General features: G+C 41.9%; 1 protein-coding gene across 4 annotated transcripts in view; it reads left to right on the top strand.

The window, feature by feature from the left end:
- ncor2 (nuclear receptor corepressor 2) overlaps positions 1-18,228 on the top strand; it is a 165,219-nt gene that overhangs the window by 133,507 nt on the left and 13,484 nt on the right. For 2 of the 4 annotated variants that reach the window (XM_041788206.1, XM_041788204.1), the window contains exons 23-39: positions 595-642; positions 937-1,101; positions 1,207-1,343; positions 1,470-1,569; positions 1,921-2,031; positions 3,340-3,443; positions 7,440-7,590; positions 8,459-8,608; positions 9,596-9,688; positions 10,420-10,637; positions 10,728-11,073; positions 11,187-11,390; positions 11,972-12,223; positions 14,340-14,492; positions 14,594-14,872; positions 14,973-15,159; positions 16,921-17,303. In XM_041788206.1, the coding sequence (XP_041644140.1) occupies positions 595-642; positions 937-1,101; positions 1,207-1,343; positions 1,470-1,569; positions 1,921-2,031; positions 3,340-3,443; positions 7,440-7,590; positions 8,459-8,608; positions 9,596-9,688; positions 10,420-10,637; positions 10,728-11,073; positions 11,187-11,390; positions 11,972-12,223; positions 14,340-14,492; positions 14,594-14,872; positions 14,973-15,159; positions 16,921-17,303 (3,081 nt within the window). The remainder of the gene's footprint in view (positions 1-594; positions 643-936; positions 1,102-1,206; positions 1,344-1,469; positions 1,570-1,920; positions 2,032-3,339; positions 3,444-7,439; positions 7,591-8,458; positions 8,609-9,595; positions 9,689-10,419; positions 10,638-10,727; positions 11,074-11,186; positions 11,391-11,971; positions 12,224-14,339; positions 14,493-14,593; positions 14,873-14,972; positions 15,160-16,920; positions 17,304-18,228) is intronic. The other 2 variants (XM_041788208.1, XM_041788207.1) reach the window with 2 other exon arrangements.

Raw genomic sequence — 18,228 nt, 5'->3', positions numbered from 1 at the left:
AATATTCAGAATGTTGCATATTAAGCCTTTAACAAAGATGCTCTACATTGTGCAGTTTTAGTAGCATTTGATCTAGTTTAACTTAGTTGGTCCTTGCTTTTTGCGCTAACCTTGAACCTGTTTCCTTTAGTGCTCATTGTACTCAAGTGTTTCTGGGACACTCGTGGAGAGAGAACTGATAAATGATCTGGTATTGCTATTGACCCAGAAGGGAATATAGTCTAGTACAGTGCACTTACTGTGAGCTGGTGGGACATGAATCTGTGAGAGCACAGTGTGGGATTTTTAGCAGCAGTCCAGACAGAGACCGGTCTTTAATAACCAACTGGGCTCAGCAGCTGTGAACTCTGGTATGGGAACAACGATTCCATGTTTTTTAGAGAATAAAGGAAGCTTAAACCTCTTCTCGCAGAGTGCCTCCACTCTCTATGATTAATGTGTTCCTATTTATTACTACGGCTTTGCAGCAGTTGGAGAGAAAAGTAATGCAGATGTGGTAAAAGTGGTTAAGTATTTATATAGTTAGAGCCTTTTTGTGTGAAAGAGAAGTTCTGTGAGGATGCAATGATCTGTGGTGTGTTTGTGTCCCTTCAGAGCTGGAAGGCAACGAGAGGTGGTTACTGACCCTCCTGCAGGGATTAAGTAGGTTCACCCCTTGCCAAAACATTCCTTTTTAATCACACCTTAACCACACTGCAGGGTGATCACCTGCCCTGCTGGTTTTCACTGTTTGTACTTTACAATGAATTTTAGTCATGGTTTGTTGAGTATGCTTGCGTTATAATGATTTCACTCTGAAGCGGCTTGGGGGGCTCAATGTGCTTTTGGATGGCAATAATGAAAATGTCACAGTGTCTGAGGGGCAAGCTTCTTGATAATTTGAAGTTGAACTTAAGGCTGTGCCCTTATCCTTGCTCTGTTTGTGTGTTGTTGCAGAAAAATCCAGGGATTTCTCTCCACACAGCGAAGCTAAGAAGCAGGCGCTGCTCCCTGATGACCTGAGGACTTCCACCCTGGGTCGGCAAGTTCTCTCCCCCTACCCGATGTCCCCACGAGACATGGCCAAGATTAGTCATGACCCGCACCTGCTCCACTTTAACTGTGAGTTCTCCACATTGTTATATCTTTATTTTCTTATTCTTAGTAAAATACCACCTGTCAGACAATCTGTCAGTTTTTAATCCCATTTTCTTTTCTTTCTTCCAGCGTACCAGCAGGCAGGCCACCCCTCTCTGTCCGGCCTGCCACAGGACAGCAGTAGGTTAGCAGCAGTGAGGCCCCTCACCATGCCAGAGCCCCCACCTCTCATCTCCTCCTCCAAGCCAGGAGGCTCCATCACACAGGTCAGCTGCAAATGAACATTTTACAGAAACAAAGAAAAAATCTTGCATTATCCAGATTCATGTTTGGTGTAAAGAATTGAGCATGTATCAGCATAGTGATATTAAGATTTACTCTTGTTGTTTCAGGGCACCCCGGTGCAGTTGCACAGCCCAGCTCATGGGCTGGACCACGGGAAGATTCCTCCTACACAGATGGGGCTGTCGTGGATGGACCAAAGGAAAGTTGGTGAGTAAAACTGTCTGCACTCTTGGAACTATCAAAGCTGTATCTGAGGTCTCATCATCAGTTGCATCACAGATATCACAGTTTTTCTTGGTGCTATCTCTCCACGTTTCTTACTTTTCTCAATAGTTTTTTTTTATTATGTAACTATTGAAAGATCAAGAGTGTATAAATTATGCTCTCACTGCACGAATAATTTTTATGTCAGGGGAATGCCACTTGCAAGCCTCTTATGGGTTTTTAGGCAGTTGTCCCTTGCATTCTTATGTAATCTTGTTATTGTTCTTCTCCTTTATGTTTTATACATAAATTATAAAGTAAATTTGAATTGAATTAAATGTCTGTACTTCACAGGAGGACCTTTCCCCGTAGTGAAGCAGGAGCAGTTGTCCCCTCGCAGCTCTTCTTCCCAACCAGACAACCTGTCAACCCAGGGGCCGCCTCATGACAGTGCTGCTGGAAGAGGTGTGTTACTCTACTCTGCTTTATCTCAATTCAGACTAAACATGCATTGCCGTCGTGTTTTCTTTGCTTGGTGTAGTAGGGAAAGGGAAATAATAATGCACCATAGAGGATATTCAGACTAAGTTTTTGCTGCATCACAAATTTGTTCCAAACTGCTTAGATTTCTGCCATCAATCAAGATGCTGCGCACATTTGAAATACAAAGTCAAATCATGAGTTTTCCCCCATGTTTTGCTCAGCACTGTCATGCTGAAAAGGTTTACCTCCTCTGCATGACAGTGGCCTGAGGCACACAGCAGGGACCACACTGGAGTGACTTTGGGACAAGTCTCTGAATGTACTGGAGTGGCCTGGGTTAGAGTTAAATCTTAGCCGAGAATCGATGGGGAGTTGACTTCACTGAAGCTCGTCTAATCTGACAGAGCTCCAGAGGATGTGAGGACTGGTAGAAACTGCCCAAATCCATGTGTGCAAAGCTCCTAGATGCAAACTTGAGACAATTTAGAGATGTTATTACTGACAGCAGAGTCTTTGCGAAGTTTTCTTTCCTAAAATACATTTTTGTGAACCCTAGCACAGCATTTTTTGTAGCAGTAAGTAAGCATGTTTAGACTAGTGCGGTTCCCAGGTAAGTATTTTCAAATCAGGTTAAAGGTTGCTTTAATCGAGTTCAGTCGACTAGTCAAAGTAAGCATTTAGAGACCAGTGAAAACTGAGGACTTCAGACTGTGACTAATGTTGCACCACCAGCCTTCAGGCTTGAATATGTTTACTCATTACATGTGACTATAACCCATAGCAGCCTACATACAGCGTTACCCCTGCCCAGGTCAAAATATTGCTAAAATACAGTGTTCTTACAAGATGCTACAGATACTGTTTTTTAATTTTTTTTTTTTTTTTTTTACATCAGGTTAAAGAGCATTACAGTAGCAAGACAGTAACCATTAACCACAGCTACTGGGGCTACTGGTGTTGGATGCCTGCATTACAGTTAAGACCAAGCAATCGACAGGGATTGCTGGCTAGAATCAATGACAATACTAAGAGTTCTTTAACCGACCTGTAGTTTTGATTCAACCTACCAAGGGAATAGACATTTAATCATTTAACCAGGTAACTGCGCGCATCTCTATTTTCCCTATTTTTGCTTGAAAATATTTTTAAGACAAGAATTGTGGCGGTAGAAAATATGCTTTGAGGCTTTTGGTGGTTTTTGCATTTTGCAGCTTTACAACCTGAAATACTTTGCCCTTCATTCCACTTTATAATTCTCAACTCTGTATTTCAACCTGATTCCCTTTGCAGCATCTATTCCAGCTGTTCAGGGGGGAAGTATCACTAAGGGCATCCCTGGGACCAGAATGCATCCAGATTCCTCAGTGTCCTACAGAGGGGGCTCCATTACTCAGGTAAGGACAAACTCATCATCGTTTTATCCAATCCAGCTCTGTTTTCAAAAATGCACTCCTGAAAATGTCTGGAAGTCTACAAGCAGGCTGCCCCTGAAATGTTCCCATTTTGTTGGTTTAAACATGCAGTGTACTGCTGGAGACTACTCCTGTGGGATATGGGTTTTCTCAGAAGGTAGAACAACAACTCAACAACAATTAATGCTGAATGTTAAATGACATTAAGCATATGGTTTGCAAATAGCAATAAAGCAACAGCGCTTCTCAGGCTTCTATGTTTGGTAGTCAGATGGGTGAGTCTGGGTTTGGAGGATGCCAGGAGAACGTTGCCTGCCTGATTGCACTGTGCCAACTGTGAAGTTTGGTGGAGGGATTATGGCTGTTTTTCAGGGTTTGGGCTAGGCCCCTTATCTCCAGTGAAGGCCGGTCTAAATGCATCCATGTACCAAGACATTTCAGACAATGCTATGCTTCCAACTTTTTGGCAGCAGTTTGGGGAAGGCTTTTTTCTATTCCAACATGACTGTGCCTCTGTACACAAAGCAAGGACTATAGAGACATAGTTTGAGTTCAGTGTGGAATAACCTAACTGGCCTGCACAGAGCCTTGACCTGAACCCCATTGAGCACCTTTGGGATAAACTCGAACAGAGATTGTCAGCCTGGCCTTCTTGTCCATCATCACTGCCTGACCTCATAAATGCTCTCATAAATGGGCACAAATTCACATAAAAACAAAAAATCTTGTGCAACACCTTCCAAGAAGAGTGGAGGCTGTTATAGCTGCACAAGGGGGACCAACTCCTCTTTAAAGTCCATGTGTTTGAATTCGATGTCATTACAGTCCCTGTTTGGGGAAATGGTTAGACCAAATACCCTCGTCCACACAGTGTATATTTAGGGCTAATTACAAAACATTTAGAAAATATTTTTATTTATCCTGTTTAATTTTTAGTAAATTAATTTTTGCATTTATTTACTTTAGGGAGGTTTTCTGTTTCCTCTCTAAAATGTATGTAAGCTGGTTTAGTAGTTGAAACTGCTGAAACCAATGTTAATGCTCTGCAAACACTTTACACTAAATTTAGTAGAATCTCTTGCTTGCAGATTTCTTGCTCAACTGTTCTTGTGCCAGTGTGTTGTGAATATTTTGCTGACAGTGTTGCAGTTAGACAAGTTCATTGCAACACTCAATAGTAAACATTAACTTCCCATTTATTTCAAGAACCCCTGAACAACGTACTGGCATCAAATATAGCAACTCAGTTAAGAGATGACCTGATGTAAATAAGTCTTTAAGATTTAGGACAGACTTGTGACCACAGGTGCAGTATTTGATCCAGTGGTTCTCTGTAGGATTAGCACACTCTGGCTAATTTGATTTACTTTATGTAGTGAAGTGCTTCTTAACTGATCTGTCCTCAGGACCCACCACCAACTCCTGGTGAGAAATCAGGACCAAATAATTTTTCAGGTGAAGCAAAACATGTTACTTATCAAAGAGAAGGGACAAAGCAAACGTGTTTAAAAAATACATCATTGCAAAAGTACCAGGAGGACATGAATACATAATTGTTTACTCTGTTTCCCATGACGACAGTAAACTTAGGTTGTTTTCTAAAAATCCTGAGAAAAAAAACACATAACATGGGAAATTGAGCTTCGTTATCCCAAGATAACAAAATTGATAAAGTAAGATCATAAAAATGAACCAAAATTGGCTCATTAAATGTCAACAGGTGCAAAATGAAAATATGGATATGTTTTTCCTTAGAGCTTTTATACATTATAGACATTGCTGCATTTTTTTTTTTTTTTTGCCAAAGCAGTCAGTCTAAGTGAAAACAGCCTGCAACCCACTTTTGGGTCCTGACCCACCAGTTGAGAACCACTGGGGTAGTCTATGCCAGCTTGATACAAGAGAATATGGGGTGTGCAATTACACTCTAATGTTGTGATTTCAAATAAAATGCTACAACTGAACAAAAATGGAACATTTCCTATAAGCTTTAACTCACAGTATTCGGTGCCTGTCTTTTGATCCTAATATTCTACAGAATACATGTTTGCAATATGTTTATCCTGAATTCAAAACCCCTTTTTTCCCTCCCACTAAATTGGCAAAAATTAATTTGAGGGGGCTAGCTTTACCTAATGCATCACAAACGTGTGAAAGCATTAACACCAGGCTTCTTGTCAGCAGGTAAATGTAAGCTTCCTAAGAGAGAAAGTTTGTCTGCTTAAAACATTTTCTATTCTTCAGAAAAAAATTAGAAAGATACAATGTGTTTTACTGCACATGTTCATGTCTTGATCCTGATAAAATTCCAGTTAATTTTACTGCCCTGCTAGTGACACATGGAAGTGAATGATGAACTGAAACTGGCACTGTGACAAACTGTGTGAAGGTTCATCTTCAAGCTCAAAAAAGCTGCTACAGACATCCATTTTTTTCCCCATTTCCTGGCCTTTTTGATGGTTAGGCTAGTTTTTTTCATGCATCACTACTGTCTTTTATTCAAAGCCACTCCTGTCAAAATAGCGCTCTTTATGTTGGCCTTTGCTTTGTGTACTTATGATGGGAGAAAGCTATAAAGACGTCATTGAGCAAGCCAAGTGCTGTAACGGCTGGATTTCCCTGCCACTGTGACATAACTGCAGGTCTGAGTGGCCCTGTTACCCTGGCAACAGGTACACACTGTACCGCATCTGTTCCCTCTTTTATTTATCTATTTTTTCCAGACTGCAGCTAAATCCAGTCATTGATATGCCCACTGTAACATCACCTCCAACTGGCATATCAGAAAACAAGTGCTGAGGGGGCTGTTATCCAACATGACAGTATTATAATGAAAAAGCAGGAGCATTAGGACATAATCACCTCTGGTGTAAACACCAAGGTATGGTAGTGTTGCTGAGGGTTGATTTTGCATTGGTCAGTGCCATTTGATCCTGTTAATATAAGCCTGCACCAGTCCAACTCTTAGCAATGTCTTCTTGGAAAAGCTGCAGTCAACAGACGAGCGAGAAATGTGATCTCAGGCTCTTATGTGTCTCCCACTCAGCCCTCCACCTCCGCTCCCATTCCAAAGCAGTGTGGAGATATTACTCATACTCGGGCTACGAGTGATGTGACTCAAGATTTTAACAAAGCGGAGTTGTTGCCAAGTTGTGGCTCCTCCGCTTCTTCTGGGAGTACGACTTTGTTTTTCACAGCTGTGTTTGTTTATGTGTTTTTCTTTTTTTTCATCCTCGTCATCCGTCTACATTGTTGTCTGTTTCTTGAAGTGTTCATGACCCAGAAAGTTTTGGTCACATTTGCTCTGTATGTTATGCAGTCTTTTCTATGTGATACGGTTTATTAAGGCTGCCTAGATAACATCAAATCAAACACAGACTTTTCCTTCTTGCTACTTGCACCATAGTTTTGAGAATCAGTGTTGTTTATGACCTGAATTGTGACTCATTAATGGCCTGTCCAAGCTGATTTCCTGTAAAATGTTACTAGAGAACATTACAGTAAATATTAGGTAAATTATTTATTTACAGCTCCCTTGTAGTTTTTCCTCTTAGTGTTGTCTTTTTTTTTAGAGCACCCGTATTCACTTATTTTTTTAGTAAGACCTGAAGCTTCAGGAACATATTTCATCGGATGCTTTAAAGGTGATTTTAAATTAAATGTAGGCAGGAACACCTGGCTGTAGATGTTCTTTTATGTATTGCTATTATGCTTATTGTGTTATGCTTCTATCAGTGGCTGCTCACTGTTTGTTGGAAACTTTATTTACTGTGCTGCTGCCTGTCAAGCTGCTAGCTAGCAGCGTCTGTTCATTTACCTTTTTGAAGTCTTTAGTAAGTAAGACGTGGCTCTAAAATATCTAATTTAATTTTTAAATTTTTAATTAAAGGTTCAAATCTTAGTCATTGGCATCTTTTGTAGGCTTTTCACAGATGCAGTGATGGAGGGCAGGTTTCATTCTCCATCTCCTCTTCACAGGGGACGCCGGCTGATGTGCTGTATAAGGGAACCATAACCCGTCTGATCACAGAGGACAGCGCCAGCCGAGCTGAGAGGGATCGGGATGAGGCACCGTCTAAAGGCCATGTGGTTTACGAAGGCATCAGTGGACACATTCTCACATATGAACGTAAGCTCACCAATTTACTGCAGGATATCTAGCATAACTACCAAGGTTGTTTTTCATTTAGAGTCTAATCGGGCACAAAAAATTGAATGTTTTTCATTGATATTATCTTACTAGAACTGTTTCTAATAAGTTTTGTGATTTAATTGTATAGCAATTCAGTAAAAGTACAGCTAATGTAACAGTGCTTTGCCACCTCCTCAGTGCAAAGCACATAAAAGCTTGCTTTAAGTTTGCTAAAAACATTCCTAAAATAATCTCAGACTGTGACAAACAAGGTTCTCTGGTCTTATCAATAAATATTTACCTGTTTGGCCTCAATTCTACATGTTATGTCTGGAAGAAACCAGATGACTCATCACCTGCCAAGTACCATCCCAACAGTGAAGCATGGTGGTGGCAGCATCATGCTGTGGGGGTGTTTTTCAGTAGCAGGGACAGGGAGACTGGTCAGAGTTGAGGGAAGGCTGAATGGAGCAGAGACATCCTCAAAGAAAACCTTCTCCGCAGCGCTCAGGACCTCAGCCTAGGCCGAAGGTTCACCTCCCTAAATGATAATGACACTTAGCACACAGCCAAGACAACACAGGAGTGGCTTAGTGACAACTCTGTAAATGTCCTGGAGTGGCTTAGCCAGAAACCTGACTTTAACCTCATCGAACATCTCTGGAGAGACCTGAAAATGGCCTCTGAATGCACTGTACAAACGTTTACATCGTCTCGCACAAAGCAATAGATGGATGAATGAGTAAGATTATCAACAGAATCAGTGAAAGATTTGAACATATCTTTATGTATATACACACACAAGTAAAACCCAGTAAGACGTAGTGTTTTTCCACCTACTTATACATATGTTTTTCATTTGTAGGCTCAGCTTCTCAGACTCCCAAAGATGAAGGCCGAGGCCCCGGGCAGCCCGGAGAGATTCTGGGTCTGAAGCGTCCTTACGATGTCATGGAGGGAGGAATCTCTCGAGGTCTGCCTATGAGGGATTCACTGTCTGCCACCAACTGTGAGGGTAAGAGGCGACCAGGGCTGGGCAATTAATCGCAAATTAGATTAAATTGCAATATGGCCTGCTGCTATTTTAAAATTGCAGAGGATGCAATTTTCTTTCAACTGAATTTTGTGTCAAAATACCAGTTCAACGCTTGTTTTTGCAGCAGAGACATTATGCGTTACATATCATGCAGTCATTCCAGTGGCATATTTTTGAATAGTGCACAAAAAAATTCCTGTTTTCTTTTTCTTCTTTATTTTTTCTTGTTAAGTATGAGAATTATATAAAATTATCATTCCCTTTAATACAACAGTTCATATCCAATTTGCAAAATGCATCAAAATCATCAAAATTAGATATTTTATTTCAAAATTGTTCAGCCTTAGTTTAATCTAATATTGTGTTGGGTATAGTTTAGAATTAATTATTGTTTGTTTTTTTATAGAAAATAAATTAGATGACAAACTTAAGAAATAATTGCGTATCAAATTGCAATCGCAATATTGGTGAAACAAATTGCAATTAGATTATTTTCCCAAATGTTCAGCCCTAGAAGCGACCCAAAATAACCCCGTCACTTGAACAAAAAGCTACTGAATATAAACTTGCTTAACAGCTTTACATTGTAAATGGACTTTAGCTTGTATACTATATTCCTAGTCGTCTGACTACTCAAAGTTCACCACACTTACTAACTGACACCCAGCACTCCACACTCATAGTGATGGCTGCTATATAAGGTGTTCATCAGTACTAATTAATCCCATTCGTATGCCTTCATATTTACATGTCAATGTAAGGATGCGGAGAAGCTGGGGTTAACTGTCTTTGTCTAAGGACACATCAACATGTGATTGCAAGAGCTGGGGATCGAGCCCCCGACCTTTCAGTTGTGAGACGACCGACTTTACCTACTTAACCACAGTCGCCCCTTTAATCACATTAACCTCGCTTTAGTTTCAGACATATTTATTATACGTCTCTAACGCTCCTCCTCTTCCTCAGGTCTGATCGGTCGAGCCATGCCTCATGACAGGGACAGTCCGCACCACGCACCTTACAAGGATGCTCATCACATCCGTGGTTCTATCTCACAAGGTAGGATGACGACACAAGACACAGGCAAGAAATTATGTTGTTTTGGAAATTTAATTTTTAACCTTTTGTGCCTCTAATGCCTTTTCCCGTTCCTAAAATCTCAGTGAAACTCTCATTTCTCTCAGCAACATAGAGACTTAAAATGCAGCGTGGCATTTGAAGAAGAACTGAATGAATTTGCTTTACTAATCACAGTTGACAAGGATTTATATGTCATTGTAAGCCTTAAGATCAGTTACACAGCAGTACTTTGTGAGGTTTTTAAGATGTTAGAGATTAAATCTTTGAATTTAATGTAAATAATTCTGCTTGGCAGTTAACAGAGTTCATCATCTCTCATCTGTTCAAATTACTGTATACTCTTTCGTGCTGGAAGTAGGCTCTCATTGTGCTCTCCCCTCAGAGGAGTCTTCACACTCAGTGTGGCTAAACAGTTCTGCTTTGTTTTTTAACCTTTACTGTCAAGAATTAAATTGTGCCAGTGAACTGGATCTTGCCTGCTGGCAGGGGAACTCCATGTTAACAATCATGTTTATCTGATAGCAAAGTCAGATAGCCATCTTGTCTCATCTCAGCTGAGATTGTGGTGGATGAAGCTGCTTGTCAGCTGAGTGATATAATCCTATCAGAATCTTTCCTTATGTCACCCTTATCTGTTTCCTTACTTTTAGTCATAATATGTGAGATATGCTGTATCATAGAGCTATATTGTGATGCTTTCATGCTTTCAGGTATACCTCGTCATCTGGACCCTCAGGACGGTTACCTGAGGAGGGAGGCTAAACAGATGAAAAGAGAAGGCTCCCCGCCCCGTGGACCTGGCTCTCTCCCAGACCCGTTGAAGAGCAGAGAGGGCATGGTACCTACGGTGAAGGAGGCTGGACGCTCCATCCACCTCATCCCTAGGGAGGAGCTCAGACAGCCTGGAAAGGAGGGCATCATAACACAGGTATAAACACACAAACAACACATGCTAGCCTTTGCTTTCATGCCAAATGTTTGTTCTTAGACTTTTTTTTCCTGTTGTGCTTTTCTGGAGGGAACGCCCATGAAGCAGGAGGCATCTGGTTCAGGGAAACGTCACGATGTTCGCTCCATCATCGCCAGCTCACCGCGTTCCTACCACAACACCCCATCTCACCTGGAGATGCGATCAGAGAGGGGACGCTACGAAGAGGCTCCTAAAGGGCGTCCCAGTGCTGTCGTCAGTACAGCTAGCCCCATAGCCCGCTCCTCTCCCCTCACTCTGGGGTCAGAGCAGGGAGGAAAGGCCCATCACAGCCCAGTGGGCTATGATGAGAAAGGCAGCCTGAGGACCCCTTACCCTGGGCCTTCACATCGGGGCTCCCCTCTGTCTAGGGAGGCAAGCCAAAGGCAGCATGACAGTGAGTACAAGACAGTTGATTGTTGCTGTAGAAACACAAAATGAGATGTTTGCACTAGGTAGTTTTAACCCACTGAGTCCATTTATTACTTTTTTTCCTGTTTTCTAATCCAGGCTCGAGTAAAAACCCACCCCAAGAACGAAAAGCCACACCAACTCCAAGGGAAATGGCTGCTACCAAATCACCACTACAGGGTGTTCCTGATCAGCAGACCTACGAGCGTCTGCTGCAGGGTCTTGGAGCGGCAGACGTGTACCGTCAAATCCCCTTAGCATTCGATCCTGCAGCATTACCACGTGGCATTCCAATTGACCCAGGTACATCCAAAGTTGGCTGAAATAAATACCAGTACTCATCTCAGAGTCATCTAAGTTTGAAGTTCCTTAGGTGTTTTTGGTTATTTTGACCTGACCAGACAGCTGCTGACTTCAGGTTGCCATGTTGGATCAACAAATCCTTGCTCTGTTGACATTTTAAGTCCAACTGTAAGATGTACCTGGACTTTAAAAGGCTCCATGGTCTTTTAACTGTGAACATTATTTGAGAGTCTTCAACTGTTCATGTCAGGCAAACAACAACTGTCTGATTATTATCAACCTTGACTTTCTTATTTGTTTACATTCCTCTTGAAAGTGCCTCTATTGCTACAACCAAGTATGTAACGCTTCTTGCAGTGTTGTACCAGAAGGCCTGTCAGTTTAAACAAAGCCTGACAGATAGAACTGTAGATGCAGGAGGATGTCACTCATGCACATTCCCGCCCACTCATTCCTGAGAAAACTTCTTTTTAAGAAAAATATGCAGAATCACTGCGAAGCCCTCAATCATTTTGAAATGTTTTTCCTTAGTATGATTGAAAGACTTGCTCTGACAGACGTTTCCTTCTCTCCTCACACAGCGGCCTACTACTTACCTCGCCACCTCGCTCCTAATCCAGCGTACCCTCATCCTTACCCCTACCTCATCCGTGGTTTCCCCGACACGGCGGCCCTGGAGAACCGCCAAACGCTGCTCAACGACTACATAACCTCCCAGCAGATGCACCAGTGGCCTGCAGCAGCCGCCATGGCCGCCCAGCGCTCAGACATGCTGAGGGGTCTAACTCCGCGAGACCAGCCTCTTCCTCTGCCATACTCTGCAGCCCCTCGTGGTAAGACAAGCTGATGTAAAAACAGCCATTTTTACTTATATGTATGTCTAACAGAGAAATGGATTTGTATGATGTTTTGCAGTCTTCAGATCAATATTTAACTCAGACTTCAAGTGTGCTAACCTGCAGGAGCTCAACCAGAGCAGCAGGGTTCATGTTGACTCGGTATCTTTCAATAATAGAGGCATGTGTTTACTTAAACACCTAGAAGTGTAGTGCTGTTTATAGTTGGCTTAACCCTGTAGTTGACAGTTTTCAGCTTTGTTTAATACTTGTTTTTATAGCCACTGTTTCTTTTCTCTCAGTGCTTTTTTCTACTTGTTTAAGGTGTTTTTTGTTCTGAAATTGCATGTGGCATGTCCATATTTTATTTTATCCGTCTGGCATACTGAAGTTGCTGGCAATCAGCTGCTGTTCTCCTTGAAGAACCAGTGAAGGTAAAGCTAATTAGAAGCTGCTACAGACAAAAACAGATTGTTGCTGTCTGTCTGTTTGAAGGCTTCAGGAAAATCTTGTTTGTTAAAGCGTTTATCCCCCTCTTTATCTATGTAAAAACAGTTTGATCCTTAAAACTTGAATTCAAACTGCTGAAAAATTATTGTCAATCTGTAAAGGAGCTTTTAGTGTCTGTTTTTTTTTTGTTTGTTTGTTTAACTGTAATTTACTCAAGCAAACAGTACACCTTTCTTTAAAGGCTTTGTAATTGTTACTTTCTCATTTTTAACTTTATTTCTCCTTAAAATTTTCCACATTTTGAACCAGGGTTTAAATGCTTGCCAGTAGGAAAAGTGTGATTTTTTTTTCTAAACTTGCCTCTATAAATGGGGTGTAACAGTTTTTATATTTGTCCCAAACCGTCATGGTTTGAGTGTTGTGGTTCAGTGCAGGTAGTCCCACAATGAATGCGTCTGAATCCTTCCTACAGAGAAAAACTGCAATCATAGATGACCATATTACCTGCCAATTTAAGTAGCAGTAATGCTTATAACTGCTTTTAAACAACCAGTGAAGAAGAGGAGGAAGCATGCGAAGCAAAACACACAAAGAAGAAAAGTTAGCTGTGGGCATGGCACAGAAGCAGAGGAGCGGCGACACTGCTGACTTTTTTCTCTTACCAACTCCAGTGTTTTTAAAAAGCCTCTAGATGTAAAAGCAGAGAGGGTCAAGGACATTAGCAACGCTAATTTTTGATTGATTTGATTCAATTTTATTATTGTGTCATGCATAAACAATACGCCCAGCCTAAATAGGCTTACAAGACACCATTATCTTTACAGAAACCAAAAGTAATACATTTAAATGCCATATGAGGATATGTTCTACTTGGACTCCATTACTACGCCCTATTCCGTGTTTACATAAACTATTGTGCAGTCCTTTACTGACTTACATGAGTCATGATTTTGCACAAGTATTCACTCTTTGGCTGGTGTTCTCTACCTCTATTTATTTGTGTATAGACTTTAATATGCTGTTTACTAACTGTGTGATGGTGTCATGACACATTTTATAGGAAAATGAATATGATGCCTTCAAAAGGCTTTGAAACACACTTATTTCATTTTCAATATTACTTTTTATTTATTTATCATTTTCAGGAGATATTTGGCTATTTTTTTCTCTTCTGCTTTTTATTTAGCATCTTTTTATAATCTGTTTTCCCTATTTTGTCATATTTAATTTACAACACAGGGTGTACCAACTATCACAGGTAGTTCTTAATAACACTAGCAGGATCAAACTGTAAGGTACGCTACTGTCAGCTTTAAAGTAATAACGGAGAGAAATCTAGAAGTTTGCCTATAAATTCTATTCTTTGTTTTCATTTTTTACTGAACTAACCCTGTACCAAACCGTGACGCAAAACTGAGGTATGACCTGAACCGTAACCCGTGTGAAAAATTACACCCCTATGCGTCAGTATTTATAACACTAAACATCACAGCCTTCAATGACAAACAGACAATTCATTTTTTGGGTTGTCCCATCCCATCTTTTGTGGACCACTGTGAAAGCTCAGTGTTAGCTAACACTCTCCTGCAGTCTCTCTCAACCAATGAGACCCAAACTAAACGCTTGGCACTTCTTTCATCATCCCCCTTTTTCTGTCCTCTAGGAATCATCGATCTTTCTCAGGTGCCACACTTACCTGTCCTGGTCCCTCCCTCTGCAGGGGCAGCCGGCTCCCCCATGGACCGTATCACCTACATCCCCGGGGGAAGCACCACCTTCCCTGGCAGGCCTTACACCACCTCCCCCATCTCACCAGGTACAATTCTGATCCCAGCAGCAACTTGAAAAGGACAGAAATATATTGCTCTGTTTTTGTTTCTTCAACTGCTTCCTTTTTCCTCTTCTTCTTTCCTGAAGTTGGGTCCTCACACATGAACAAGATGCCTGGCGCGCCATCATCTTCAGAGCGTGAGAGAGATCGGGAACGGGACAGAGAGAGGGATCGAGAGCGTGAACGAGACCGGGAGAGAGAGAGGGAGCGCGAGCGAGACCGGGAGAGAGATCGAGAAAGAGAACGGGAGAGAGAGCGGGAGAGGGAACGGGACCGGGACAGAGAGCGAGATAGAGACAGAGAGCGTGACAGAGAGAAGGGCGGGTCGAGTGGAAATGTGGAGCACGCCCCAATCTGGAGACCAGGTGTGGAGCAGATTCTTCTATAGTACTGATCTACAAAGTCAGATACAGGATGTGAAATCTGGTTTGATAGGAAAGTAATGAAATCAAATGTTTGTTTCAGGCACAGAGCACAGCTTGGCAAGCAGCAGCAGCAGTAGTGTCAGACCCTCCTCCCAGCCATACAGTCACCAGCACTCCCCTGTGTCCCCGCGCACCCAGGAGAATGTGCAGCAGAGGCCGAGCGTCCTTCACAACACAGGGTCGAAGAACATCTCAGTCAGCGAACACTCCAGCTCATCTGTGTTTCGGTAAACCTCATATTAGTTCTGTTTTTAATCAAGGATGTAGTAGTACCTCACCAGACAGTTAAAAATCAGTACATATAAAACACATGCCATTCTGTGAGAAATGAATCCATTGAAATAGAGATGTGCCTTAAATTTTACCTCTGGCTGCACCTTTATGTAGTCAAAGATTTATACTCTAAATGCATTTGGTTCAAAACCTTTGTTTTAATTGAGAATTGTAGTTTAAAATTATTCTTTAAAAGAAATAATTTAAATTTTTTCACTCAAGGAAAACTTAGCATGGATTCTTTTTCAGTTACTATGTTACTTCAAAATGATAAAAAATGCCTTTAATTCATAAAAAAAACTTCTAAGAAAACATACAGTAAGTACTTATAAGCAGATTCCTGCCAAAATTTGAGGCTTCATTAAAGCATGTAATGGTGAGTAAGTCTGCATGAGGGCACCATGGTCAGGAACGAGGCTTGACACAACCCCAGCCATGCTCTGGATGTCCTTGCATGCATACCAGGGGCATTGGTTAATAATGTGTAAAAAAAAAAAAAAAAAATTAGATAAGTCCATACCTTTAGGGTGGGGTAAGGAGTGGATTTGGCGAGTAAGCATGGCCCAGGGTGCGTTTGGACAGGTAGTAGGGCTGCCACAAGCCGCTGATCATGCTGTGGATGTCCCAAAAGGCCTAAAAACTACCGGCAGTCTCTGAGCATATCACCAGGGGTGAAAAGGCCTGGAAAAAGAACTGCCTTTAAGCTTGAACTTGGTCCACATGTCCATAGTTTGACCTCTAGCTACCCAACCCCCACCCCTCTCCAGTCCTGGGTTGTGGCACACTGGGCCTGGGATGAATCCATCCGGCCCTACATGCCTAAAACATATACAAATGACGGCGTATTATAAGTTCATGTTAAGCATTTTAAAAATCTGAATTTTTCAGTGTAGTATACAACAAAAGACCGCTATTAATCGCCAGGCAAAACTAAGCAATGCAAAAATTGATATGTTTGTATTGATATGTTTTCGAATCATAGAAGATTAGGCAGTGGTTCTGCATTGGGATTCCCAGTGAAAAGTAACTTGGCCTTGTGCAAGCACTGAACCTAAGATGCTGCAGTGCCTTTTGCTTTTACATTTTTATAGCAGTAAAGGAGTGGGATTATGCTAAGGAACAACAGTGATTCATTGGACCCCGCTCAGTCGGCCCCACTGCCAAAAACCTGAAGCTAAAAGTGATGAAAACCTGTTCTAAGACCCAAATCCATTGATCAGTCATCAGAATTCTTTCGTGTTTACTGCAACTTGTAGCTATTTTGTGCTCAGAGACTTAATTTCAGATTTTGCTTTTGAACCTTATGATTTCAGTTGTCTGAAAATAAGCTTGATTTTTTTCATACTTCCACTTCCATCTCATTTCCCTGAAACTGTGAAAGCATAGGGAATAATGGATTATTCATGGCCTTGGAGTATTGTCTGCAGCTCGTGTGCAGAGGCTTGTTGTGCGGGACTCTTCTTTTTTACTGGCCTTTCCCCACTCTCTTTGCTTAGTCTCTGTCCACTATACTATCTACAGTTAAGACATAAAGGTCCAAAAATGTACTAAATAAATATTAAGTATTAATTTTATCCTGAAGCCAGTGTTGATTTGAATCCTATCGCGACCAGAGGGCATTGTTAAATCTTTGGTGTTTTCTTGAGCTTATTTCTCAGAAGACAGTGACCATTTTGATCACCCAGCTGACTAAGTATGTGTTGTTTGATTTCCAGGTCCATGTCCTCTGCGCCGGGCCGCTACCAAGGTTACCCTGGTCACCTCCAAAGGACAGGTGTGCCCCCTGAGGCCTACCCACCTTCCATGGACTCAAGTGTGGCCAAAGAGCAGAGATGTGATGGAGTAAAAAACAGAGGAGGTCTACTCAAGCAGATGCAGGACCAGCACGGGCCTTCTAGCAAATCTGACCCCAAGCTGTCCAGCCCGAGCCCAGGAGGAATGTACCCGGGTCCTTATCCCCCACCTTCCGGCCGGCCACAACACCTGCTGCCCCCACAGTCGGATAACCCTCCTGGCCGTGGAGAAAGCGGTACTCCTAGTAGGGAAAAGACTCAAAACAAACCGATGTCCATTCAGGAACAAGAGCTCCGAGCACTCGGTAAGACCACCATGACTGCGGCCAACTTCATAAACGCGATTATTATGCGTCAAATTTCTTGTGAAACGGGGATGCCAGAGACGGGCTCGCTTGTTGCCAGCAGCGCCACTGATGGTAAGACGCTCTGGATCCCAGGGTCCCCCCTCATCACTCAGACCCTCCCCCGTCAGTCTGTGGCCTATTGCACGCTGTGGTGGTTGGCATTATCAAATCAGCCCAATTCATTTACATTTTTTTTCCTTCAATGCTATACTTTTTGCTTTATTCCAGTTTATCAGTTTTCCTTTACAGACTTAAAGACCACCAAGGGTGCCCTCTGGAAATCCTCACGCTGGTTTTGATTGGACCTAACTGGCTGAGATTAAATAAAAGAGGCAGTTCTGATAAAACATTGATCAAACATTAATGGCTTACAACTCAACGCATTAAATTTTCCATGAAAAAGATCCTAGGTGTCCTTTAAGGTGCCCTTTTTACAGTAGTACAGATGGTGGGACATTAAGGCAGAACATCCTTTGCTGCTTTTTTTCCTTTTCTTTTTGTAGAGGATGTCAATTTAACATGCGGCACCCCTTCTCCCTCCCATTCTGCTGTGTCCTTTAACAGACCTCATTATAGGCAAGAATATTGTAGACTCTAAAATCATTTCAGCTCCAGAAGCTTTCAGGTTAGATGAGACTGCCTGTTGTTCAGACACTGAGGCACTTCTTCATGATGACACTTGTAGATATATTGAAATTTTTTTCTGTGGCACTGCTTCAGCCCACATGTAACCCAGATGACTAAAGGGGAATGTAAAATTTGTCCCTTAAATTAAACATCATGAAAGCTTACCAACCACCAAACGGACTCCCTGGGGTCACAGAGAGCACCGGTGTTGCACAGGAGGAGGAGGGTGGGAAAGGGGACGAGGAAAAAAAGGCTT

The sequence above is a fragment of the Cheilinus undulatus genome, linkage group 5, assembly GCF_018320785.1.
Source record: "Cheilinus undulatus linkage group 5, ASM1832078v1, whole genome shotgun sequence".
Classification (NCBI taxonomy): Eukaryota; Metazoa; Chordata; class Actinopteri; order Labriformes; family Labridae; genus Cheilinus; species Cheilinus undulatus.
The sequence above is the reverse complement of the archived record's forward strand: the minus strand, read 5'-3'. Positions and strand labels throughout refer to the sequence as shown.